Source organism: Ambystoma mexicanum, chromosome 4p (assembly GCF_040938575.1).
Source record: "Ambystoma mexicanum isolate Mex_15411 chromosome 4p, UKY_AmexF1_1, whole genome shotgun sequence".
Classification (NCBI taxonomy): Eukaryota; Metazoa; Chordata; class Amphibia; order Caudata; family Ambystomatidae; genus Ambystoma; species Ambystoma mexicanum.
Window position 1 is genome coordinate 381,907,740 of NC_090927.1, and position 26,493 is coordinate 381,934,232.

The window sequence follows — 26,493 nt, forward strand, 5'->3', positions numbered from 1 at the left end:
CCTGCGGATCCGTGAAAGGATGCGAGAAATACAGCGTAAATCCTACTAAAAAACAGAACTACAGCAATATAAGAATGCCTGAAAGGCTTGAAAGGAAGAAGTTTGCCCCAGGCGCAAGCAAGAACCAAGATACACTGTGCTAAACTGAGCCGGCAGAGGCGAGCAGAAAATGGCGATGTGTGTGGCGTAAGCGGCAGAGGACCGGGTCGAAAGCGGACAACACTGCGAATCAGAGCGGCGATACCAGTGGAGGCGAGTGGGTCTGATAATCCCACCAGCGCGGGTCCTGGGGGGCAGCAGTAGCAGTGCGAGTCTCGAGACCCACGTGGTCCTGCTGCCGCGACCAAAGAGGGAAAGACCCAGGAGACTTGTGACCCGGAGATCCGTGAAGTAAAGGAGGCGTCTTTTTTTCCCATAGACTGAATAGGGGAAAAACTTTGCACATGTCTACAGCGCAAACCGCGGGACGGATTTTCACCAAATCTGCTGCAGGAGCTTGGTCCCGAACGCGTGCTTTTGTAAATTTGGTGCTAATCCATCCAGTAGTTTTCTTGAAAACGACCAAAAAGTACGTCTCAAAAAATTAGTGATATCTATGTCCGCTCCGCGGTCACACTTCCCTGTTCGCTCAGCGGACAAGATACCGATTGGCTAAGGGGCTCGCGTCATGACCGCGGACACGCGACGTGTCCTCCGATTGGCTGGAGTGAGGCGTGATGTGCGCCAGTTTGTTTGGATGTACCCGACATCTTGGATCCGCCGACAGCGCGACACCGACCAGAGGCAAAATGCTGTTTTGAGGAGTGTTTTGGTGTGTCGCAGTGCTTGGGCAGGTTCAGAGAGTAAGAGATGGGTGAAATACTGTATTTGTTTAGGCAGCAGGTGCTAATGATGTATTCGCCATGCCCGCGCTGTCTGGGATGTTTGTAATTACTGAAAATGAGGGGTCTCATAAGGATAGTACTTCCGTCCGTGCTGTGCGCAGGTAAGTTGAAACTGTTCTAAAGACACGCATGGTGTTAGCGAATGTTAAAATTGACTACATGCCACAGTTAAAATTTTTGTTTCTATGGCTGTGGTACTGACTTATAAGCCGCTATGGGTGTGATATGCTGCGGTGGTTATGGCCAGGGCCTAGAGTCTAGGGTGCATGGCCGTAGGCCATACTCCCAAGACTCTAGGCCCTGGCCACAACCACTGCAGCATATCACCGCAATAGATACATCCGTAGTATTGAATATCAATCAGGTGGTTGTGGGGAGGGCCTAGAGTGTTGGGTGGCCAAAGGCCATGCACACAAGACCAAATTTATACGTAGTGAAGTTATAAGCCACAATGGGTGTGATATGCTGTAGTGGTTGTGGCCATAAGCACTGGAGTTATAAGCCACCATGTGTTTTATATATTGCACGCCCATAGATTCGATTATCTATGGCCACACACCCAAGACTCTAGGCCCTGGCCACAACCGCCTCAGCATATCACACCCATAGATACATCCATAGAATTCAATATCTATCAGGTGGTTGTGGCCAGGGCCTAAAGTCTTGGGTGCAGGGCCAAAGGCCATGCACACAAGACCGAAGTTATAAGCACTGACGTTATAAGCCACCATGGGTTTCATATACTGCGGTGGTTGTGTCGAGGACCTACAGTCTTGGGTGCATGGTCGAAGGCCATGCACACAAGACCAAAATTCTAGGTACTAAAGTTATAAGCCACAATGGGTGTGATATGTTGCAGTGGTTCTGGCCAGGACCTACAGTCTTCGATGCATAGCCAAAGGCCATGGACACAATACCAATGTTATAAGCAGTGCAGTTATAAGCATTGAAGTAGGGTGCATGGCCAAAGGCCATGCACCCAGGACCAATGTTATAAGCCACCATGCATTTTATGTAATGTGCTGGTTGTGGGCAGGATGTAGAGTCTTGAATGCATGGCCGAAGGCCATGCTCCCAAGACTGAAGTTAAAAGCACTGAAGTTGTAAGTCAGCATGGGTATGCTGTGGTGCGGTAGTTGTGTGCACGACCTAGAGTTTCAGGTGCATGGCTGCAGGGTGTAGGCCGTAGGTTATACATCCAAGACTATAGGCCCTGCCCACAGCCACTGCACCATATTACAACCATAGATCACACGTATAGATTTGAATATGTAAGAAATGTGTGAAATTATACTTCCTGTTTAATTTGTTGAGATTCCATATATTTCTTACATGACTTTAGTACTTGGAGAAAATATTCTTTTTCAATTTCTGTGATAAAAGAAAAGGAGCATGTTAGTGTTTGTATTTTATAAAGACTTATTACATTGTATAATAGACATTTTAGCTTTTTTTTACCCTCATATTTAGTTTACAAACCAGTGTACTGTGCATTTTGCTCAGTTTCTGTGTTTGTTTTTCAAATCATTGGGTCTGGGGGAAAAAAAATCCTTGTCGGATTAAAAAAAACCTTTCTTTGCTATGCTACAAACGATTTCTTTGTTGCCTTTGAGTGTTCACTTGTTATTTCTGATTAATGTCCTATATGTTGGCTTCCTGTAGATTTTTTAAACATACCTGTTGACGTATTCAAACTGTATTTTTTGTTGCAAATCAGTGGTATTGATTTATGTGTGTGGTTGTTGTACAATCTTGGGCAGTTAGATACCTGTTGGCGTATTCCGTTTATAGTTTTTTAATTGAATTTTTGTTAATGTTGACTTACACATTAGTTATTACATTTTGGCTTTAAGAAGATTAAATACGCGTTTGTAAGATTTGCTGGTAATCTCTGCTTTAGAGTAATGCTACTATCATTACATTCGAACCATCCACTTTTCTTTTTATTATATGCAGTGTAGTGACCTGCATTGGTTGTGGCTCCTGCGTAGTAGATTATACCTGTTGTTGTGAAGGGTTTCTTACCAAGTGACACTTGACCGTGTGTGTATCCAGTTAGCTTGCAGTTGTTTTTGGTACCATCTGCATTGTAACGTAGAAGCATTAGTATTATGTAGTTACTATGTGTTTGTATCAGTAAGGTGGAGCGATTATCTGAATTGCAGATAGTACATAATCTGCCATGGTTTGCATTTTGTAGAAGTTGCTGAAACGGAATGGATTCACAATTAGGTATGGATACATACACAAATCGCTCAGGGATTTGTTCCTGTGTCATATTGTTACAGAGAGTGCATGTATGTTTCCACATGTATGAAATCTGGAAGATTTCATTTATAGGTATGTTTTTGTTTTGAAGTACTTGTAGTAAGTACATTAGAAATTCTTGTGGATCTTCTTGTGAGTTTATAGTGAACCTCACCATTCCAGCACAGTAGTCCAATTCTTGTCTTATTCCGTGAACACTATACGTGTTGTCAGGATTATTTGTTGCGTTTCACTGAAGGACTAACATTTGCAAACACAATTGGTCTGTACTGTGTAAGTAAATGTTGTTAACAATTGGTGGCAATTGAAATAGAATATTCACTGCTACATTTGCATAGCAATTTACACCAGTTTCATTTGAAAATTTGAATGGACCTAATAGTTCTGCGTCCAAGTGATTTTTTCAGAGTTTGTGTTCCCTTTTTGAAGAAGTACCTGATTTACTTTCACTAATAGGTTCTTCTTTGCATGTGGTAATTGATGAAGTATTAGCTTCTTTTGATTTCTTTGAAGGATCTGCATCAGATCCTGTTGCATTTCTGTTTGAATTAGTTTTCTTTTACACGTTTTCCTTTTTCTGGAACAGGATAGGATTTCAGATGGGGGGTGTACAGTGAAAGCAGTCTATTGTATTCTAAAATGCAAGGAATATCAGCGTTCACTTTACTTGCATCAAAGTTGAATAGAAATAGACCATCAATTGTACGTAAGCATGATAGTGCTACGTAGCTCATGCCTTCTTTAAAGACTGTTTCCAATATCTATCAATGCTTTGTCTAGGGTAAGACCTTGGGATTTATGAATGGTGACTGCATATGCAAGAGTTAGAGAAAATTGTTCTCTACGTACATACATGTCTTTGAAGAGAAGGAATCGAGCTGTTGAGCGCCCTATCCGTTTTACTTCTGAAAGTTTGTCAAAGAGAATATTGACAAACTGAATGTTGTTGTCACGTGGGTATGTTTGAAAGCAAACAACTGTACCCAGTGCCCCATTAAGTAGTCCTTGCTCCACGTCTAGGTTACGTTTAAGCTCTATAATTTAAGGACAATTTTAATATTTATTCCAACCCAGCTGTGTTGGAGATTGAATTTTCTAAGGTATTTAGTCTTGTTATGGCTTGCTGACACATGGCTAGTGTCATACAATGTACGTCCAGTTTGTCTGTGGAGTTAATTTCAATTATTGGTTGCATTTCTTTTTTTAACATTGTTTCATTGAATTTGGAACAGCTTGCAAGAGTTGGCATTAAGGCCATACAATTGACATTTTTGTGTGCTAATTGTTCCATAACATCAGTAGCACTTGCATTATCGCCATAAAGTGCATGGATGTGCTGGTTTTTCAATATTGCTTGTGCTTCTTCAGAAAGTACACCAATTCTAATACTTTTAAAAATGTTGGCTTAAGTGAGGTCTGCAGATTTGCGCATGTTTTCTGTTAATTCTCGTTATTGAAAATGTTGCCAAAGGTTGCCATTTCCTATGCTGCCAACAGTTTTACGGCAGAGTTTGCGTCCTAAGGTTTTAAAAACAGGTTCACCTTTCACTGGTGTCAATTGAAGAAGATCTCTGAAAACGATAATGTGTTTTCCAGCAAAGAGCTCTTCCTTATTACTTTTAAGTACTTCTTGCAATCTGAGATGAATCAAAGCCAACATTAGATTGGAGACCATGCTCACTTCATCTATAAGTAGCATTTTCATTTGCTTCAATACTCTCTGTAATTCCATTGCAGCTTCTGCAGAAAGTTTGTAGTAGTCTAACTTATTTTGATGCTCTACTGGAAGCAGTAGTAATCAGTGTAAAGTCACACCGCCTATGTTGAAGGCTGCTAAACCTGTGGGGGCTGTTACAACAGCTGACAGTTTGTTTGACGTACAGCAGTAAAGGTTTGTAATTTTGGCAGGTACATTCTTTATTTTCATGCTCTACACCATGTGCAATTTCTTTTGTTACTTCTTCAAAAATGGTGCGCTGGTCTTTGTTAAGTTTTGATTGTAGTAGAGTCAAGTCTTCTGTATGTTCTTCATAGTGACACATGGTGTTTTCTATTTCTGTCATAGCTAATTCTGCCTCATTTGCTATTAGTGGCTGTCCTAGTCGTTCTTGACTTCCTGCTACAGAAGGTTGACTACTGTCGGAAGTGTCCTTATCTAGTTGGGCCTGGAGTTCTTCTCTGTGTTGCTGTTCATTGTGCAACATTGTTTTGTACTGTGTAAAGTTCACATCGGTGATGGCGCTTTCATTTGCTTTGAAAGCCTCTTTAGCAGTCATAGTTATCTAGTATCTCTTCCTCCTCTTTTCTCCATGGTTTAAAAAGTTGTAGCAGGGACATGTAATATAGTTCTTTCTGTTGAGGAGTTTTTAATGACAATTTGACATGATTAATTAAGCTTCGTTTGTTAAGTTTCACTAAGCTGCCTTCACAATCTGTCCCTCTATATCTAACTTTGCTTTCATCAGGTTTTATATTATTTTTGTATGCAAAGTTTTGGGCTATGTGGTATAGACACATGGTTTCCAAAGTGGTACTCCTGCTCGGGTAGTATGTGTCTAGTAAATTGTTCTTTAGAATGTCTTGGCTGTTGGGATCATTTTTGGCTATTGTTTCTATGTCCTCATATGATTTGAGAACGCTTTCTAGATTTATCAGGACCAAGACTTAGCCATACTGTATTTTCAGATTTTCAATACAAAGAAGTACTGGTTAAACGATCTGCAGCTTCATAGGCGCCACATTCTCTATGAGAGAGCATTTCTATGCCTAGGCTGTACAATTTCTGAGAGAGTATTTTGTCTGATAGGTCATTCCAGAGGTCTTGAAGCTCTGTTTTTTCTGCTTTTGTTAAGTAGGCTGTAACATATTGTACAACTGCAGTGGAATTGTCTGCAATGTACTGCACATCTATGTTTGCATTCCAATGGGCAATGATTGCATTGTAATCATTGATATATTTTGATTCTTCTGTTCTTTTTATGTAATATGTGTTCTTAGGTGATTTAGCTTTAACACTATGTCGAACTGAAGACATGAAGTTGTTCACTACACCTGTTTCTGTAACTGGTCTAGGGAAACCAAAGCAGCATTTGGTGTAGTATTTCTCTTTGCATTTGTATTTGCGACGACAATATTTGCCACATTTGTGTCTTTGAAATTGTACAATTTGTCCATGAAAGTCACTATTCACAAGTGACATTTTTTGGATGAACTGCCAAACAGTGGCATCACTGTCCTGACCAAATTTAGGTGCACCTTTAATCCATAAAAGCATGTGGATTTGTGGTGCTCCTCTGGCTTGGTATTCTTTTCTCCAAAAGAAGTGTTGCACTTCTCCGAGGGGAGGAACAGTTTTATTACAAATAAAGTGTAGCATAGCAATGAAACGATGGTGGAAATATCTTGAAACATTAACAGGATCTAGAGAGCAAAGTTCTCCGGATGTTAGTATATCCATCTTGAAATTGTTGTTGTTTGATATGCGTAGGAAATCATGGAAATCTTCCCATGCATATTCTGCACAACTTAATGTAACAAACCAAGTGGGTGGTCCAAGGTTTCTGATCATACAACGTACATCTCCGTGATGTCGGAACCAGTATTCTTTCGTACCGCGCATGTTTGCAAACAGATTTGTTATGCTTGATTGTAAAACCTCATCTTTTTCTTGCACTTTTTGTATTAATTGCGTAGCTGACATATTTTGAAAGTGGGTTCCAGATTTCAATATGTGTGCAACTCCGTAACATAGGGTTGCTGGTTCACTTTCAAAGAGTAGGTGGAATATGTATTCCACATTTTGTCTAAATCTGGGATCTTCAGAATGCATTCATAATGAGCGTTATTCTGATGCTGTTATCTGAGTGGGTCTATCATTGTATCTTCCTCCTTTGCCAGTAGGAAATAGTAGTGGAAAAGCATGTGCTTCTATACTTTCCCATATGCCGATTGGTGACCCTTTGGTTTGTCGCATTTGGTAAGTTTCTAGTGCATCATCTATGCTCTCAGAGTGCAATGTATGCATTGTAGAATGGTCTAAAAGAGTGGATACTGCAGCAGGATCCAGAAGTTCAAATTGACCAGTTTCTGAGGAGTCTTGAATTATTTCAGTTGTTTCCCCTTAAGCTTGCTCCAATATTTATGTCTTTGTAGTATTCATTATTGTGTTTCAGATATTGCAAGGCTTGTCTACCTTTATGCAAGTCCACGAGTTGTTGCCACATTTTTTTGTCTTTTGTTGGTACACCATTTACTAAGACAATTAAAGAATGCTCTACTGGACGTTGCACTCCTAGAGTTGCACATTTTCGGTCAGATCTAATGGCAAATAAACTACTTTGCCACAAATGCCTTTTTCCCAATTCAGAGGGAGGTAATTTTACTGTTTTTGGTTGAAGGCGTATTATTGCTTGAAATGGGTGTACTGTTTGAATTATGATGCTCTCATACAAATTGAGTTGTTGCAGGGGTTTTGGTAGTGGGAATAATTCCAAATTATTTGTGATAGCACGTGAAGGAGTTTGGTTGTTGTCAAGTTTTGTAGTGCAGTAACTGCAACATATTAGGGGTTCACTTATTTGGTATTTGTTTTCTGTTAAAAGGTACAGAGCTAATTCAAACCAATTGGAATGTTCATTGTCTTCAATTTTGTATGCTACGTCTATAGTTTTTGTGTTACTTCTGTAAAAAATTCTGCGAAAACACACACACATGGTTTGGTACTTCAGCGGATGTATGTTTAAATTTTAGCAATTCTTTTTTGCATGTGTGTAATAGAAAGTTGCCATGAGCAGAATTGTTGCTAGTCTGTTCCGAAACTATTGCATTTTGTACGTGGCTTTCACTTCCAAAATATTTTCTCTGGATACAGTCGTACCATGCATAAGAGTGTAATTTAAATTGGCTAGTTCTAAAGCTGGACCTTTAGCATAGTACAGTTTATACACTAGATTTCTTACATTTGAATGATGTGTTCATATCATTTTGATATCATGGAAGCTGCTTTTGCAAAGAGGGCCTGAAATGCGGGCTAATGAATGCCCTTGTAGTCCTGTGTGTTTGCGCATTGGACAGGTATCCATATATTGCAAAACTTTCATTTTGATTTTTTCTTTACCTTCCACATACTGATTGAGGAACTGGTGTAAAGATTTGAAAGATTTGTTACGAATGTTACACATTGACGTGCACGGCCATTTGTATACTGGACGGTCTGGTTCAGTCGAATGGAGAGGTAATTCTAAGTTTTCTGGGGGAACTTTGGTAAGCAGTGTTTCTTGTTCCATGATGGTATTAATGATTTTTTCATATCCTCGTCCACTGCTATGGATGGCAATTTTGTTTGTTTGATTTTTTTGTATGCTTCTTCATTAAAATATGGTTCTGTGGTCGTGGTGTGACTCCATTCACCTCTACACATTTAATACATTATTTTTGTTAACATTCCATTCATTGAGAAGTTTCTTTTGTAGTTTAGTCCTTAATTTTGTTAGTGGTTTCATCCTGTTTATAACTAAAATAAATAACTTTCTTTTGAGAAGGATTGCACTGTCTACGAGAGCTTCTAGGATACATTTTCTACGATACGTTTTAAGGGTTGTGGATGATTTCACTCCTCTTCTTATTAGATTCCGAAGGACTCTGTGGCGGAACATTTTTGCTAAAATACTTTTTTTTTACTATGGTTTCTTGCTACTATATCAGGATTTATAGGAGCAGTGTTCGCAGTAGTGGTAGCCGAATTCTTGTTAAGCATTTTCTGTTTCGTGCCACATTTTGATAGAGGAGGCAAAGTTTCTGTAGTTGAAGATTCATTTGTTTCGCTAAAGGACTGCATTAACTGTTTTGTTTTAATGTTTTGTACCAACTCTGGTCGAGATGGATGCTTACTTTAGACACTTTTATTTTCATTTGCTCTATTTCTGCGTTCCTTTCTACGGACTTGCTTTTTGGTAGGCATTCTTTGGGGTCTGTTGAAAAAAAAGAACGTATGGGTTGGTCTGTTTTACAATGTATGTGTGCTGTGTGCATGCGTGTATGAGTTTGATGGGGAATATATATGTGGTGGTGTGTGAATGTGCATTGGGCAGTTACAATGAGCTCGGAAGGCTATTCTTCTGTTTGTATGTTAGTACACTGCGGTTCAGATGAGAGTAGAAAGTGAGCTAGTGGTGAGGAGAAGCATTAATAGTAATCGTAATGGTATAAAATTAAAACAGTTCTTTGTTTTCTAGTACTAACATTCTAAAAGGATGGCTATGTTATTTGTGTTCCAAAAAAACGGGGATTTGTGCGCCATTCTGCCTGCTAATCTCCGTTTAATAAATGGGTATTTGTGGGCAGAATGGTTCAGAAATCGATTTTTTTTTGGTGCGCAAAATACATACATAACTCACACAATCTCTGAGGAACAGTAAGAATATAAAGGTAGTTTTGTACTTACTTTTTTTGTGCAATGACCAGATTTCTTCAGATATGTTGTGTGTAGTGTAGATGCTGTTGATTTTCAGGAGAGTGGTCTTCACTGCAATTGTAAAAGGAAGAAGTTCGTAATGTTGAGTGTTTATAGCACTGATGTTAATGTGCACGTTCATTTTTCAGCTTCTGTGGAAGTATTCTCATTTGATATCTCGGCACAGTGTATGCGTGCATTTCATTTGACTATGTGCAGCCTTTGTATGTTATTTGAAATATGTTAGTTGAACCTGCTTCATGAATGCCCTTGTTTTTTTGCAGCTGTGTTGTAGATAGCAGAGAGGTTTTGAAGTGACAGGTTATTTTAGTAGATGGAAAAATTCGAATACTTTCATATTATAAGTAGGAATGTGAAAAATCGGGAGCACCTGAGAGGGAGATGTCACCACAGCAATCGGGAACATTTATTTTTCTCGTATGATCGCATTGGAAGTAGCATTAATTTAGGCGGAAGACAGTAAAACATTTTTTTAATGAAAAATTGAGTTTCGCACGTATATCGGGAGGGTTGGCATGTATGTATAGGTTATGTGGGAGATAGTAAGAAGTAGTGCGATTTTTCAAGACAAATCGGACTTCTCGCGCTTAAAGCGGAAGCATTGCTATGTATGTATTGGCTATGCAGATTTAGGGGCATTAATTTGTTTAAAAAGATTCCTAAGAGTTGCACATGTACTCTGAATAATATATGCATACCTGTACTTTGTAATCATGCATGTGGGTATGCATGGAGCTGTAGGTAGAAATCCTCGAAACTTGCACAGTAGTTTTTGTAGTAGGTGCTTTGCAATGATATGAGACTTGTATTCAGAGTGATCAACAGTACATTTGAAGTGCAGAACTCTGATGATGGAGTTAGATGTAGATGTGATTGGTGGATGGATGTGCGACTGCTTAGCTGTGTCCAATGAGGGAATGGATTCGCGAGTGATGTGGAAATGGTAGAAGGGCTGGCTAAAAGTAACATGCTGCACGGACACCGCGCTTGTCCGCGGGTAGGGCGGGCCACATACAGGGTTTTCCAGCAAATCCAGCATGGAAAGAGGACTGTAGGGATCAGCCACTCCAGATGTTGACATTGTTGATTTGTGTAGAAAGAGAGTATGTGTAGTGAAGATGGCAGAGGTGGAGACAGTCAGGGTGCTGTTGCTCTGAGATATTTGTGTCCATGGTTTACAGCACTATTCTGAATGTAGGCATGTGGCAAACAATTTCGATGTACGAGGAGTGGAGGTGGTGTGGAGCGCTGCGACGGATTGCAATGTAGAGGCAATTCTCCAAGTTTGCAGAGATATGCGTAGGATGAACAGTCCCCATGTGGTAGTTTTGCACTATAGTGCTTTCCATTTGGGCTACGTGAGTTCAACTACTTTGTTGGGAAATTTGGAACAGTTGGTTCAAGCAGTCATCAACATCTTGTCAACTGCTAAAGTAATTTTTTCTGGCTTACTCCCTCAAGCAAAATGGGACAACAGTTCGTTTTTTTCATTGTTTCCAGTAATGTGGCTTATTTTGAAGCAGATGGCGTTTCCCTCATGTGGAAGTGCACTGGCATGGAGTGCGTGGAATGAAGTGGCAGGACTTGGTACCTCTCTGTGCTACTTTACAGACAGAGCGTCATCCTGATATAATTATCATTCATTGTGGAGGAAACAGTTTAGGGCATGTGTCTGGAATTTCTTTGCAATTTGCAATGAAGGAAGGACTTGAGAAGGTCATGGACATGTTTCCAAATTGCAAAGTAATTTTTTCATGTATTGCACAAAGACAAATGTGGCTGCGTTCTTCTTTATATGGTCCACAAATGGAGAAAGCGAGGCGCAATGTCAATAAGGCTATTTGTGCCTTTCTAAGAGATGTTGGCATGTCCTCTTTCCACAATGAAAATATTATGTTTCGGAGCACATTAATTTTTCACAGAGATGGAGTCCATCTTACATATGCTGGCAATCAGATTTTTCTTCCACATGTACAAAATGCAGTGCAACCTTTTTTGCCATTATAGTCACCTATTTTGCATTACATGTTGAGGAATCCAAGTTTTTCAAACACACACAACACCACCAAAAGGCTCTTTTAAGAGCCACCACTTAACTCCCAGAGAAAAGTGCATTGGTTTTGCTACAGTTATTTTGTCTGTCCTAGGACTGTCCTCAGACTTTTTGAAAAATGCGCGGAGGCCTACACCGTTTACTTGATAGTTCCTTTTTCAAACTGAGAAAGGCGGCTCTGAAAAGAGCCTTTTTTTATTTTTGTTGTTTTATATTTTCTTGGATTTTTTACACACGACACACTAGGAGAGGAGGGGAAAGGAGGGTAAGGAAGGGGCACCAACCACGGGGATATGAAAGGGCAGGTGGAGAGAGAAAGATGTAGGGTGGGCCTTATTTAGGTAGGTAGCAGGTCTTCTGGTGCTCCGTGTCCGAAGTCTCGAAAGCACTTCGAAGACTCTGCCTCCTGCAGAGTACTGTGTCGCAGTACATACACAATATTGTGACCTTCGAAAGGTAAGGGTCAACAGCATCGCGAATGGCCTGTGAGGCAGCTGGAGGGATACGCTCTCCCACAGGAGTGTCTCTTGTGGTGAGAGGATCGGAAACGGAGGATGCTGCGGACGAACTCAACCTACTATGTCCGCACCGTGGAACAAAGTTAGATGTCGCTTCATGGTTGTCATACCAAAGCTGTACGCACGAGGTCTCCCACGACTCAGCACCAAAATGCACTTTTTAAAGGTGACCAGGTTCGCACATGCTTTTGGTACGTTACCAAAAACGGTAAACAACCGCCACACCCACGACTCCCAGCGAGTGGTGGTAGTAAAGGGTTCCCCCACCTCATTCTCTTCATCCTATTCTTCCTCGCTCTCTACATCCTCAAGCATATTTCCCTCTGCAGGCCCTTGGGGAGGTGATGGCGGTGAGGGGATTGGGGGTGGTGCTGAGGCTAATGTAGCAACAGCAGCCATGGATGCCATTAGGGTTGGTGAGATAATCTCTGCTAGAGCACTAAAGGTAGCAAATCTCAATCTACAATTGCCAGAAGTACAATGAAGATGAGCTCGGGGGTGTGGCCTTTTATAGGGGTGGAGGGGTGTGCCTCGCAACCATATCGATCACTCAAAAGCATTGAAAAAGTTCCAAACAATATGTGAAAGGGCCATTGTAAGGGACATGTGAAATGGTGATTTTGTATTGTAAAATATTTTGGCTTCTCTGCATAAGTTATTTTGAAATGTTGCGAAAGCAGACAACGTGCGCAAATTAGAGCACACGCTCAGCATGTGTGCGGTCACATGATGACGTCGTGAACACATCCGCGAAGGTAATGGGTGCCCGCAGGACACCAAATGCACAGGAACGGTCGTGCGCATGCGCGCGAGTGTTCTACGGACAGTGTTCGGGTCCTGAAACTAATTAAAAGTGCGACACAAGTGAGAAGGACAGTTAGACAGGTGCCATGTTTGCAGGACTTACGGGTGTGGTGCGCATGTGCGTAGATGTTCTGCTGACTGTACGGCCAGGTATAGTGTCCTTATGGCACCTCCATTTTGTTTGACTACGGACATGCCGGACACCGAACCTGTTCTACAGACAGTTCCATCTTCGCTGTGGACGGTACGGACAGGTATGTGTTTCAAGGTGTCTTGCACTGTGTCTTTTGGTGGACTTTGTTCATTTTTTACCTGGTCTGTTAAAAATAAATATATATATGTTAAGTATCCATAAAGTACTGACTATTAATTTTCTTATGCAGAGAAGTGTGTACCATTATTATCGCTATCTTCCGACATTTCGCCATGTGGACAATTCTCCTCCAGCCAGTCCAAAGTACTGCACATTTCTGTGTGAAAACAACAGAAATACATTATTTGTTCTGCACCTCATACAAAAAGTGTACCAACATACACGAAAAATGAAGTTCGCTTATTACTTTCTTGTAATTTGTATTTGTTGTGTTGTGTTAGTCTACTGTCGCTCCTAGCTGTACAGTTTCTGTGAGGTAATTATGTTGGAGGCATATTTGTTATGGTATAATCCATTTCATTACACATGGTATTTAAATGGGTGGGTTATGTGTGAGATGTGTAGGTTCCAATGGTTATTTATTACTACTTATAATGTGTTTATGTGCTGCTTTTTAAACATGTGCAGTTTTATATGGCATGATAGAACAATTTCAAACCCCCCCGACTGGTTGGGTAGTGTTGCTCTCGTCCGCGGACAGACGCTCAGTCCGTGCCCTTCAAATATCATTAGCGAAGGAGGTTCACTATGTTCTATGTTACATGTACACAAAGTAAGGGAATCCTAGTAATAATCTACCAATTTCACATGAGGAAAATGTATATTCAGTGAAAAAACGTCGTTAAAAGGGATGTTATGATTAAGTTGCCCTACTAAAAAACTGTGAAATTCAGTTAAAAAAAACTTTGTTAAAGGGACGTTATGGTTACGTTGCGCTACTAAAAACCTATGGAATTCACTAAAAAAACGTTAACGGAACGTTATGTTCGAAGTAAAACCGAAAAATCCTTTAAATTCGCCAGTTATGGTAAGCTAAGCAACCATAACTCGCGCCACCACTGTTCACTGCTAACACTAGCACCCAGGACATCAAAGATGACATCAAAAATGTCATTGATGATAAACATATCTATATGATCACTGCATTGACTGCAATTACAGCACGGCGATCAGATAGATCACCTCGGCTCACCTACCCTGGCCCGCAATCCTGAAAACCTTCCCCTCCCCCCACTTACCTTTACTATGGCACACTCCTGTGTGCGCCGCCCACATCCTTGGACCCCTGCGGCGTCGGCCCCTCCTACTTACGTGGTGTGGTGCTGACACTGCAGGGTCCTTTTTTTAATCTTATCCCCTGATTACCGTAATGGTAAACTGGGGACACCCCCACAACAACTGACCCCAGTTACTGTGCTTGGGCGCAGTAATGGTGGTCAGGATTTTTGTACCGCGCTCAGGCGCAGTTTTAGTAATATCGCCACAATCATAGCTACATTATGATACAATTCCGGTAAAACTGCACAGAAACAGTCCAATGCAGAAGACTCAATCCTGAAGCTGTGGGGGAGTTACCTAAAGTCTACAAGAAATCCTGACAGTACTTCTAGCAGCAAAAAAAACAAACCAGCATTTGGCAAAGCCACTGCACTTAGCAAGTATTGCCAATTGAGGGCTTTAACAAATGGCGCGAAAACTCCTTCAGCAGGTCGGTAGATCTGCCACCTCCAAGTTCCAGGTACACGGCAGCAGTGAGAGAGAGTTGAGGGTTGGGCACAACCTAAATAACCCAGTGAAGGGGGCTTGGCCACAGGCAAGCCAGCCATTCACAAAAAAGGGCTGGGGGCATAAGGTCAGATGACCAACCATACTCATTGGTCGCTGGGTATGCCACTCAGCCAAAACCACCCCCAGAGGAAGTGAGAGGGCTAGTCCAGCGACCTAATACAGATAGGACCAATATGGAGGCTACCATCATAGGCTCACAAAGATCCCACATGGTCAGAAAGGCTATTTTGAGCCTACCTTGTGGTCACCTAGACAAAGGGAAGGTCTAGAAAACAAAATGGCCAAAAGAAGGCTAAAAACAAAAACACTGATACTCCAATGGCTACCAAAAAGGTACATTGGGCTAACAATGCAGTAAAATGGCTTGCAACCTTGGCAAAGCTAAAATTAAAGCACAGTGTGCACCAATCTATTACCCTAAACCACGTTTTAGTGAAACCATCACACTAGGGCAGAAATGGGGTACCTGATAGGCACCTGTAGGACTGGGCACCTTAGGGACGACACAGTAAGATATTCCTTAGATAAGGTATAAATGATACATTATTCACCATAGTGACTAACATACTCCTAGTCCACAGTCCCCTTTCAACCACACAGCATAGGATTCACTCGCTAGGGACAGGAACAGGGCCTTTTTTCACCAGAAAAATGTGTTTTTCCCCTTTAAATTACATTGTGTGCGGGGGGGGGGGGCGCAGCCCCGGGAGCCAGCACTCCCTTTACTCAGCCCACCGGTGCCACACCTCAGTCCACTTTGACACATCGGCTATGTCATATCTGCCTAATGACACACCTTTTTGTGAGGGAAAGATGGTGGGACGTAAGGAGGAAAGGGGACTATGGACTAGGAGTACGTTAGTCACTGTGCAACTTAAATTTACTCCTACATACCATACTCTTTCCTCCATAATGTATGGGCGATAACCACTGGATGAAGCCCGGGGAGGAGAGATGATGCAACTCCTAAGAAACCAGGTTTTCCAGAACCGGTTGGCCGAAGCCCACGTCTGATCTAGCACTGATGTCCAAACAATAACGCTTGCAGAAGGCTGAGGGGGTAGCCCAAGTGGCTGCCATGCTGATTGTCTGCCATGACAGGTGTCTTTGGAAGGCCACTGCTTATCGCTGTGGCTCTGACCGCATGAGCGTGCATGTTTGCTGGTAGCTTCACACGTTGCCGTATGTAGGCTTCCTGGATGGTCATAACCATCCACCTAGCTATAGAGGCCTTTGAGTCCTGACACCCTGGCTTTGATCCGCCGAAAGTAATAAACAGGCATCCGATTTGCAGAAGCACGTGGTCCTGTCAAGTTACAAGTACGAACCACCAGGAATGCTGTTTTAATAGTGACCAATCGGATGTCAATTTTTTTTTTTATAAAACATTTTTTATTATTTTATAACACACCAAACAATACAATAACTACGACTTCCATGTTCAGGTCTAACAAGGTAACATTACAAACTATGTTCTTCAGTCCCGCTCCCCCCCCCCCAACTTGAGCCATAATGTCTGTATCATCAGCCTGTACATCCTCAGGGGGGTCTATTTTCCTCATCTCATCCGTATCATCATCACTGTGATCGGACTTGGGAGGGCCCACCATGGTGGCCACCAATTACCTCCATTCGATTAGGGGTCTTACCTCCTCCTGACCACCCCGGCTGATCGCTTTGAACCAAACAGCCGTTTCAGCCTCGGCCCACTTCAGGAGGTCAGCCCACCACAACTCCATCCTGGGCCTGTGAGCTGCCTTCCAGCACATTGCAATCCTCCTTTTGGCCAGGATGTATGCCAGGTCCTTCATCTTGCTAATGTGCCTCAGATGACGTGGCCTAGGGAAACCTCCTAGCATGCATGCCCAGGCCGACTCCACCTCCAGCATAATGCCTTTCTCCGCCAGGCGTATCTTTAGTTCAGACCAAAATCTGCCCACCTCCAGACAAGCCCAGAACATATGTAACATCCCGGCTTCCTCCTCCCCGCACCTGGGGCATCTCTGAATCGTCTGGCCCCCGAACTTAGCAATCTTACTAGGGGTCAAATATGCCCTATGTGTGACGTATAATTGGATCTATTGGAGCCTCGCGTTTCGGGACACTTTCTTATATCATCTCTGGGCTCTAACCCATAACCCATCCGACATAGTCTCTCCCACCTCTTCCTCCCAGAGCGGTCTCAAAAGGGACAATTCCTTCCCCACCTTGGACCCCAGTAGCTCGTATATGCGGGATATCTCGTGCCCACCTTACGAAATGTCATATCATCTCCATGGTGGCATCCAGCTGTTCCGTGAGCACCACTGCCGGCCATTTTTCCTGCACCCGCTTAACAATCCTGGAGTAGGTTATATGCTGCCCTTTGTGCACCCCGGTGTCCTCCACCAATTTCTGGAATTCTAACGCCTCCCCTTCTTGCCAGGCCCATCGGTACCCAGTATCTACGGACCCCTTGTATCAATTGGGGATCCTCTCTACATAGCGCCGCCAACGGCACTGGGATAGAAAATGGAGCTGGGTATCCCACCATCTGCCATGCTCTATGCCAAACCTCCCAGCCGAGCGCCAACAGCCGCGCCATCTCTAGTATCTTAGGCTTAGACAGCCACACCACCTCTCTAAGGAAGTAGGGAGCCGGTTCCATCTGTTTCTTCCTCAGACAGCCACCTGGCCACATATTGCAATTGTCCCGCTAGATAGTATAACTCAAAATTCGGCAGGTTTATTCCCCCCCTATCACATGAATTCTGTAATTTCCAAAGAGCCACCCTGTTCCTGGAGTTATGCCATATAAAGCCCCTGCACAAGCTGTGGAGACCAATGAAGAAAAGCGCCTATGGATCACATGCGGGATATTTGCGAAGAAATGTAACAGTCTGGGCAGGACTACCATCTTGATTAGAGCTGCTCTCCCCCATCATGGCCAGGGGCAATCTGGACCAGAATCCCATGCTATTTTTGATACCTTCCATTGCCTTCACTGTGTTTTGTTTATGTTCTTTTACTGTCATATGGTATATGTAAATTCTGAGATACCGGAACGACTTGGTTCGCCAGGGTATTGGCAGTACCGGCAAACCCCCTGGTGGGACATGTCTGTATCTCCCCAGGGGGAACATGCTAGATTTTTTGGGGTTTACCGCTATCCCGGAAAGGGCAGCATAACGTTCCATCACCTCCAGGATGTATTGTGTATTCTCTTCTGGGAAGCCCAGATACAAAAGCATGTCGTCAGCTGTTAGGCAGAAACCTGTGCAGTTCCCTTAGTAAACACTGCAAAAGATTTAAGACTACAGGTGTTGGCAGTAAACCCACTTGGTAGCAATCTGTACTACCCAAATTTACCTGGTAGCTGTGGCTGAGCAGACTTCTCTCAAGATGAGTTAGGCAGTATGCAAAGTATACACAATAGGCACTCAGACACAATAATACAAGCAAACACTGACCAGAGCTTTGGTATCAAAGTATATAATTATTTATTTAAAAACACACTGTTTGAAACACTCCAGCACTCTTGTTGTAAAATATTCTACACACAGTTACTATTGTAATATATACACTCCTTTTTCCTTATCAGATAAATCTCAGTAAAACACCACTTATTTTCATACAGAGGTGAGCGCTTAACTAGATGGCACTCCAATAAGTTTGTGAGAAAGGGAGGGAAAAAGACAGAATATGGAAAGGTACACCACTCTAAGATTTAGGAACACTGTTAGCAAGGCAGAAGAGCAAAAGTCACTGGTGAGCCAAAGTCCAAAGGCTGGGCCCATTGTTAGAGAGAGCAGAGCACAAATGCGCCCAAGATCACACAGTTACACTAGGCTTAGAAAGTCTTGCAGAGAGTTCAAAAAGAGTTTAGAGAGGCTTAGGAAAGTTTAGCCAGGGTGTCCCAGGCTAACCCAGGTTCGAAAGCTGGGGGCTAAATCTACCCCGTACAGTCGGTAGCAAGGGAAGCCTGGCGGGACACGGTACCTTAAGTGGGAAGGATCCTCCAGCGGTGGCAGTTGTTCCTGGCAGTGGGTGCAAGCCGCGTCGTCGTCCAGGGGAAGAGAAGATCTCGACTTGGAGGAAAGATGAAGGTCGTTGCACTACCAGGGAAGAAACCAGCCACAGAGTTTTCCGGTTAAAGGTGGTACCTTTGTTCGCGGTAAAACGTGCTATCCCGGTTGCCGGGGTGCTTGGCACAGGCAAGGCAGCCACGAGGTACGTCGGGAAGGCGAAAAGACGGGGCAACTGGTTATCCCCACCAGTCAAAGGAAAAAGACTCTCCGGCGGGAGATCTCCTCTGTCGTTGGGAAAAGTGGTGAGACGGTCCAGCAGGGCTCCACTGGTGGTGGCGTCGTGGCAGGTCGGCTCAGCTTCTCCCTCGTCGGATTCTTAGGTCCTGTGGCGACTTCTGAAGTTCCAGTCCCCAAAGCCCTGCTTTTATGCAGAAAACCCCCATTCACTCAGACTAGCTGTCACTCAAACATGCTAAGTGGTGAGCCGGCCGGCTCACCACTTGGGCCAATCAGGATGGAGTGCGACTTGAGTTGCCTTGGAAACTCAGTCCAGGGTGCCTAAATCCCCCTCCACCCCTCCTAAGTACCCCAGACAGAGTGGCACCACTTTGGAGGGCTTCTGTGGAGAAGCCCGCCAAAAAGTGGAACAAAGGGCTCGACTTGGGTTGGAGTCACAGAAGAGAACACAAACGCCATTTTAGAATCAAGTTTTGGCAAAAAATACCAACCGGAGAATTAATATTAATTAAATAAACCGGCGGTATGTTCGAGGCTACCGTAAATAATTAAATAAAGATAGTAGCCTAAAACAATGGGAAATCCCATAGGAAAATATTTGCGGTTGAATATAAAAAGTAGTATCCACTGCCACCAGCCAAAACTCGATCAGGGGGGACGGAGACGTGCCCCCTCGACTAACAGACCCCGAGGCAATTGAATTGCCCCAGCCAGTACGTCCACAATATGATGGTTTGTACTGGTTCTGTTCAGAATTTAAGACTAGTAAAGTCAATGGTGACTTTACATGCCCTGGGAGACAGTAGTCAGTCCCAGGGTATGGAGTCTATACTGGGGGGTCACTATGACACCCCTGTGTCACTGCACTGAGGGTGCTGTGTAACACACATCACAAAAACACATGACGCCCTATGGAGTAAAAGACCCCATAGCCCATAAACACAAAGAAACACACTCAAATCATGCCCAAGAGTGAGGGTAAAAGAGTCTCACTCTTGGCAGGAGACAAAAATAAACCCCAAAAATCCAGCAAAGCTGCTCGGGACTCACTAGGTTAGGAAATTCAGCCTAAACAGAGAATTCTCCCTAACACAACTCATCGAAATGACTTTTTTAAAGCTGTTTAACCCCATGCTATCTCTTCAAAGCTTGTGTAATAACTGTCCACTCCTTTTTGTTACAAAACTTGGGAAACCTACGTAAAACCTTTTTTGCCTTACTATACTGACCTCAGCAACCTCTTTCTTTTGTCCCCGGCCTATTGCGTCAATTGTTTTCCTTCGTATGTCCCTTAATTGTTGAGTATTATTTAAATTTTCAATTTATTATTTGCTAGTTTATTACTATTATTCATCACCTTTTTGATACCGTCACGGCTTATTACACGGCACACACACGCCAGGGAACTCCTTCCCCTACAATGAATGTGGCGCACAATAAAACACTTGATCGTGTAGGCTCGGACATGGCCTGCACCTCAGGTGTCAACCTGGTCGGCTATTCGTAACCAAGGAGACCCAACCACAGCGTTGGTGAAGCAGGTCTGCTCCAGTCGATGCGGAAAAGAGGACTGAGGTGGCTGAGTCAAGGTAGCAAATGCTCCCGGGGCTGCGCCCCAGCAAGCAACTACATTTAAAGGGGAAAGACATTTTTCTGGTGAAAAAAAGTTCTGTTCCCGTCCCTAGCGAGGGACGGCCATACAGTATGGAGGAAAGGGGACAGGACCTAAGAGTAAGGGACATAACGGCAGGGGGACTCCAAGATAAGTGTCTCTGGCTACCAAAAAGATGTAAAGGTACCAAAAAAAGACAGTGGTGTGGGGGTTTGGGGGTGCAAAAATCAAGCGGTCCCAAAAGTGGCTTTATAATCTCCCAAATAGGAATTGTGGCCTAACAGTAAGTATGAGGAAAGTGGTACCACGACTCTGGAGAATAAAAAGTTAGTACGATCTAGCTCAGTTGGTGACAGTTCTTGTAGAGAGATTAAGGTTTAATTAAGCAGAGGAATCAAAACAACCTTCCCACCCGCTGAATTATTGTTCATGCTCATTGGTGGGTAATGTAGGAAGATTGCCCTGTTCTTGAAGGCTTTTGTTTCTGGCGTTTTCGATCTGGCACCTTTGATGAACACAGCCACTAAAACAATATAAGCCAAAGTGATAACCTAAAAGTAAAACCTTTTTTTACACTATTCAAGTGAGTGCAATGGAAATTACATACCTCAAAGCAAACTTGAGCTCCTAAAATTAATGGAATATTTAGTGACAGTAACCGATAGGGGACCGAATTAGGAATTTAAATAAAATCTTACTTTTAAGTTTCTTTTCCTCAGTTTCTATCCTTTCTTTCCTAAACAGAGCAACGATGTCAGGATATGCAGTCTGAAAAAGAGATTCTTCTTCTACAGACACTGTAAAAGCATCCAAAGGCTGATCATTTGCAAAAACGTAGTGCTCTGAAAAACAAGATCATAGTCAATTACAAACGATAACAAGCTTAATAGTCAATTACAAAGGAAAACTAGTTGGAATAAGCATACAAATAAAACGATATTAGAGACTTTTTTTTCTCTAAACCAGAGCATTGTGTAAAGCCAACATAATACTTACATTTCCATTTTATAGGGCCCTTTCTGCTACAGGACAAAACAGCCTATCTGTTCTTCTGCCTTTCCCCAAACGGTGTCAGTAACTTGCAGTAGTTTTTTTTAAATTTTTCTCCTAGTATATTTATAGTCTACATAAATAGGCACTAGAAACACAATTCTTTAGACAAAACATCAATACAATACAACTGTAATCCATTGGTAAGAAAAGATTGGAGAAAAAGAAAGCGAGCGCCCTACAAACATACTTTTCCTAAACCTTTTTAAAAAGTAGAGAGTGCTCAACATCCTCATTACCTTATTACAAAATGCTACCATGTAATACAATAAATTAACATCCTACCCATCCATAAAAGCTTCCCATACACTATTCTTTGTTAATATATCCAACTCATTGGTATAAGACCTATTAAAACAAATACACATCGTGTCTAGACTCTCACAAGCAAAACCAAAAGTTGACAGCTGGAAGGTTTGAATAAATAATAACCGCGGGCACAGCTCTGGGCAACCCTCCAGACCATTGTTTTCAGCCTGCTAAGCCATTACAGAAGGGGAAACCCCATATTCAAATGAGGCTTGGTCCCAGCCCAAAAAGTGTTGTCCAGCCCAAACTGCTAGATCACATCCCTTCTGCAAGAGACCACAAGCATCGTCAGTCTTGTTTCAGCCCAGATGTGGATCTCGTGCCTACTGGGCCTAGAGACCCAAGCTATTCCTCACTGATGAGGCCCAATGATGCTGAAACATGTCTGGTGATGCTTGTGATCTCGTGCAGAAAGGATTTGACCAAGCAGTTCGGACTGGACTGCCCCTTTTGGGGTGGGACCAAGCCTGATTTGCATATGGTCTTTCCCCTTTTGTAATGGCTTGGCAGGCGAAGAATGATGGTCTGGAGAGTTACCTAGAACAATGCCAGAGGATAAGATTAATTCTAAACCTTCCAAGCATAACTTCTTGTTTTGCTTAGACTCTCACAATCAATGATCAGATGCTTTATCAATTTCAGTACTTCCTCACCACACAGTCTGCATAATCTTCGATTGTGGGGAATACCAATTCTCAGACCAATAATCTCAAGAGAGTTCAGAGAGTAAAATTTGACTTCAAATACTCAAACACAGTGTAACTAGTGGGAAAAACTGTTATATAGAAAGGGAACTGGTGCCTTATTTTTTTTATTTTTATTTTTTGCTTTTATCAATCTTTTGATTTTGCAAAGTAGTTTGCTTTGTGTCCTTTCTTTTTCTGTGTTCTTTTAGTTTCTGTTTATCGTTTTGTTTCCCACCATTACTTTATGCAGTTCAGTTTTCTTTCAGGCGTTCTGGGACCTTCTTTGCGCATTCATCCAGGGCGGCTTTTAGAATTTTTGCCGTCGCTATGGACCACGAAGTCCTAGACCCACTCATTAAGCGAGACCACCACACTTCTTCGTCGTATTGAGAAAAAGGTTCCAATAGGGGGCCGAGAAAGGATCTTCTCCATATGATGGTCTTTGGGCAGCTTAAGAGGAGGTGTTTTACTGATTCTTTTTCAGATTGGCTCTTGCACAGACGACAATGGTTTGTAGCAGAGAGGCCCCTTATGGCCCGGACCTCGTTAGTTGGCATTAAGTTCAGCCTTGCCATTAGGAGAGTTGCATGTAAGACTCTGTCTGGAAATCTTTTGAATAATTCGAGAGTCGCATCCAGTTTTTTTCGGTTGGGCAGGTAGGTGTTTTAGAAGTTTGTTTTTTTCTGCAATTGTGTGGGTTTCGATCCAGTCTTCCTGGTCCATTTTCTTTTTTATTGGATTTCTGATCAGAGTCGCTTATGTGCATGCAATGTTTTCTAGGGAAATTCTTTGTTTGCATGCCCATGTGGTCAGCATTTTGCAGGTCTCGTTGTTCATTTCTGTGTTCATCAGGTTATAGAGCGGAGGAGATTCAGGCATGAGAATTTTCCTGAAGAGTGACATTTCCCCAGCCTCTTTGGCTGCTTTCAGGGATCTGAGGCCTAGTTCTCGTCTGAGCCCTGCGATCGGCGTCGAATTAGGAAATTGGAGTACCTTCCGCCAGAAGTACCCCTCCAATTTTCCCCAAATTGCCGTGGGAAGAGTGGGCAGGGCATCTCCTCCATAGACCAGACAGGGGACAACTTTTCCTTTGTAGAATTTCAGGACCGGTAACAGAGAGAATCGTCCATACTTCCTGTCCATGATCTGCGCTTGTGTTAGCTTTCGTGTTTTTTCCCACAGATGTTTCTGCATTGAGACTTCTGATTTGGAGCCATCCATCATCACACCGAGGTATTTTAAGTTTTTGGCAACCTCCAAGGCTGCTTTTTCGATGTGCCAACTCAATTTCTTTTTTGACTTCTTCCCTGTTGGTTTTTCCATTATCAGGATTTTTGTCTTTTCTTTGTTAATCTCCAGATTGTTAGCGGATATAAATGAAGCCAGATTGTCTAGTTGTCGTAGTCCTATTTCTGTCTGGTCAAGGAGGATGATGTCATCAGCGTAGATAAGTCGACCCAGTGGTGTTTGGCCTATTTCTGGAGGGAAAGATCTTATTCGGTTTGCACTTTCTTTGTAGTCGCCCAGAAAGGAGATAAATAAGGCCGGGGCCAGGGGGCATCCCTGCTTGACTCCTCGAAATGTTGGAATGACTTCCGAGAATAAGCCTTGGTGGTTCAGTTTAACTCGCATTGAGGTTTCTTTGTGAAGGGCTTTGATGGGTTCCAGTAGCGATGGCGGGCAATTCCAAGCGGACAATTTGGACCATAACCTCTCTCTGTCGACTTGGTTGAAAGCCTGGGTAAGGTCTATGAAAGCTAAACAGACCTTCCCAGAACCTTCCATGATTTTGCTCTTCAGAATGCTAAGGATCAAGTTGTTGACTTGAGTTCCGCAGTTTTTCATGAAGCCCGCTTGGAACGGGTCGTTGCAGTCAGCCGATTTTGCCCAAGTTTGAAAGCTCCTTTGTAGGTGGACCAAGAGACTGGAATCGAGTTGGACAGGGTACAATTCTGAAAGACTTGACTGATGAAGGAGGCCTATTCTGATGGGTGATTTTTCAAATCGATGTTGGTAATTCCATCGGGACCCGGGGCTCTTGAGGATTTTAGCCTTCTTATGGCTGATTTAATGTCTTCGATGTCGGAGAAGTCCTCCCAAATATTGTGAACCGATGGCGGGGTTGTACTGGGAGCATTCGGCTCGGGGAGTTTGAAAATAGAGGAGAAATGAGTTGTCCAGGCAACCTCGCCGACACAGTTTGATGTTGAGGAGGATGTTCGGTTGTCATACTTTTTTTTTATCAGCTGCCAAAAGGCTCAGGAATTTTTGTCTGCCAATTTCTTTAGCATTTCTTCAGCGTCATGTTGGTATAAGGCCGATCGATGGAATCTTAGCCAGGATTTGTAGCTTTTTTGCTCTTGCAAGTAAATTTTCACTGCGTCACTTGTTTTTAAGTTTGCCGCTTGTCCCTTCAGTTGCCGAAGTTCTCGCCTTCTGAGTACTAGCTCTGAGTTATACTGTGCAGCGGGCTGGTTGCAGGCCAGTTTTTTTTTTTGTGTGGTTTCACGTAGTATGGAATTAGCAGAGGTTGATAGTCTGCTAGATGGTTAGGAGGCCCAGATTCTCTGTACTGTTGACTTCTGTATTTTTTCATCAGTTCTCTGATTCTTTCGCTTGTAAGTCTGAGTCGGTTTCCTTGAGCTGTGGGTTCCGGGGCTTCAGGCAGGAATACTCTTGTGCTATGCTCCACCGGCCAGCTGGCTTTCAGGATGTTGTGATCACTCTCAACGGTCCTCAGTATCTCGAATGAGGTCATCATGGCTACCATCTCCTCGGATGTAAAGATGTAATCTATAGTCCTCTTTTGCGCGCCTCTTTCCCAAGACGGGATGGGGTTTGATGAGAGGAGGGCCTCTTCGATGTTATGGAGGTTTCTGGTATTCATCAGTGTCTGCCATTTCTCTCCTCGTGACTCAGCCTTGGTTTTTTCTCTCAGGTAGATGGTTTTTTGTCTCTTTTTTGGGCACGTCGCGTTTAAGTCGCCGCTTATTATTTGCACTTCTTTGGCTGCCAAAATTCCATCCATCTCTGTTTCGATGATGTTAAGGAATTTCTCGTCCGTGATCGACTGCGGGTTCCAGTACGCAGTGATTATGGCCAACCATTGGGCCACTTTTTGGTTTTTGTTTCTGTTCTTGTATTTCTCGGCTTTTGCATCGAAAGAGGGAGCCCATTCAACAAGGACTGCTAGGTGGTTTTGAGCAGCGGCCAGTCGTTTCTTGATTGAAAGACCCACACCGTTCCGGACTGCTATCAAGAGACCAGAGGACGGGCGACCCAGACGACCCTTGCTGGCAGGGGCAACCATGACAGAAAAGCCATCGATACCTGGTTTGTCAAGCAGCCATGTTTCTTGTAGCGTTATAATGTCATATTCCGCCAGATTGACTTCACCCGGTCTTGTAAGGTGACTGAAACCTCTTGTGTTCCAGGACATCATTGTGATGTCTGAGCGGACTTGAGTCATCGTGTGTTGTGAGGCTGCTGAAATTGAAAGTTGGGTCGTTTCTCTGTTTAGCAGACTCACTGCTGTTGATTGCTATTTTGTCGTCGAGAACTTCGGCGCTTTAGGCAACCACGCTAGGAGTTGTTTTATAGGCGCGAATGATGATGCAGAGTTTGAGGCTTGCGGGGCTAACCTCGCGCTCG

General features: G+C 43.1%; 1 protein-coding gene across 1 annotated transcript in view; it reads right to left on the bottom strand.

Moving 5' to 3' along the window:
- The window catches only part of GEN1 (GEN1 Holliday junction 5' flap endonuclease), a 742,451-nt gene that overhangs the window by 23,813 nt on the left and 692,145 nt on the right, over positions 1–26,493 (bottom strand). The window contains exon 13 of the mRNA XM_069605926.1: positions 21,496–21,639. Within this exon, the coding sequence (XP_069462027.1) occupies positions 21,496–21,639 (144 nt within the window). The remainder of the gene's footprint in view (positions 1–21,495; positions 21,640–26,493) is intronic.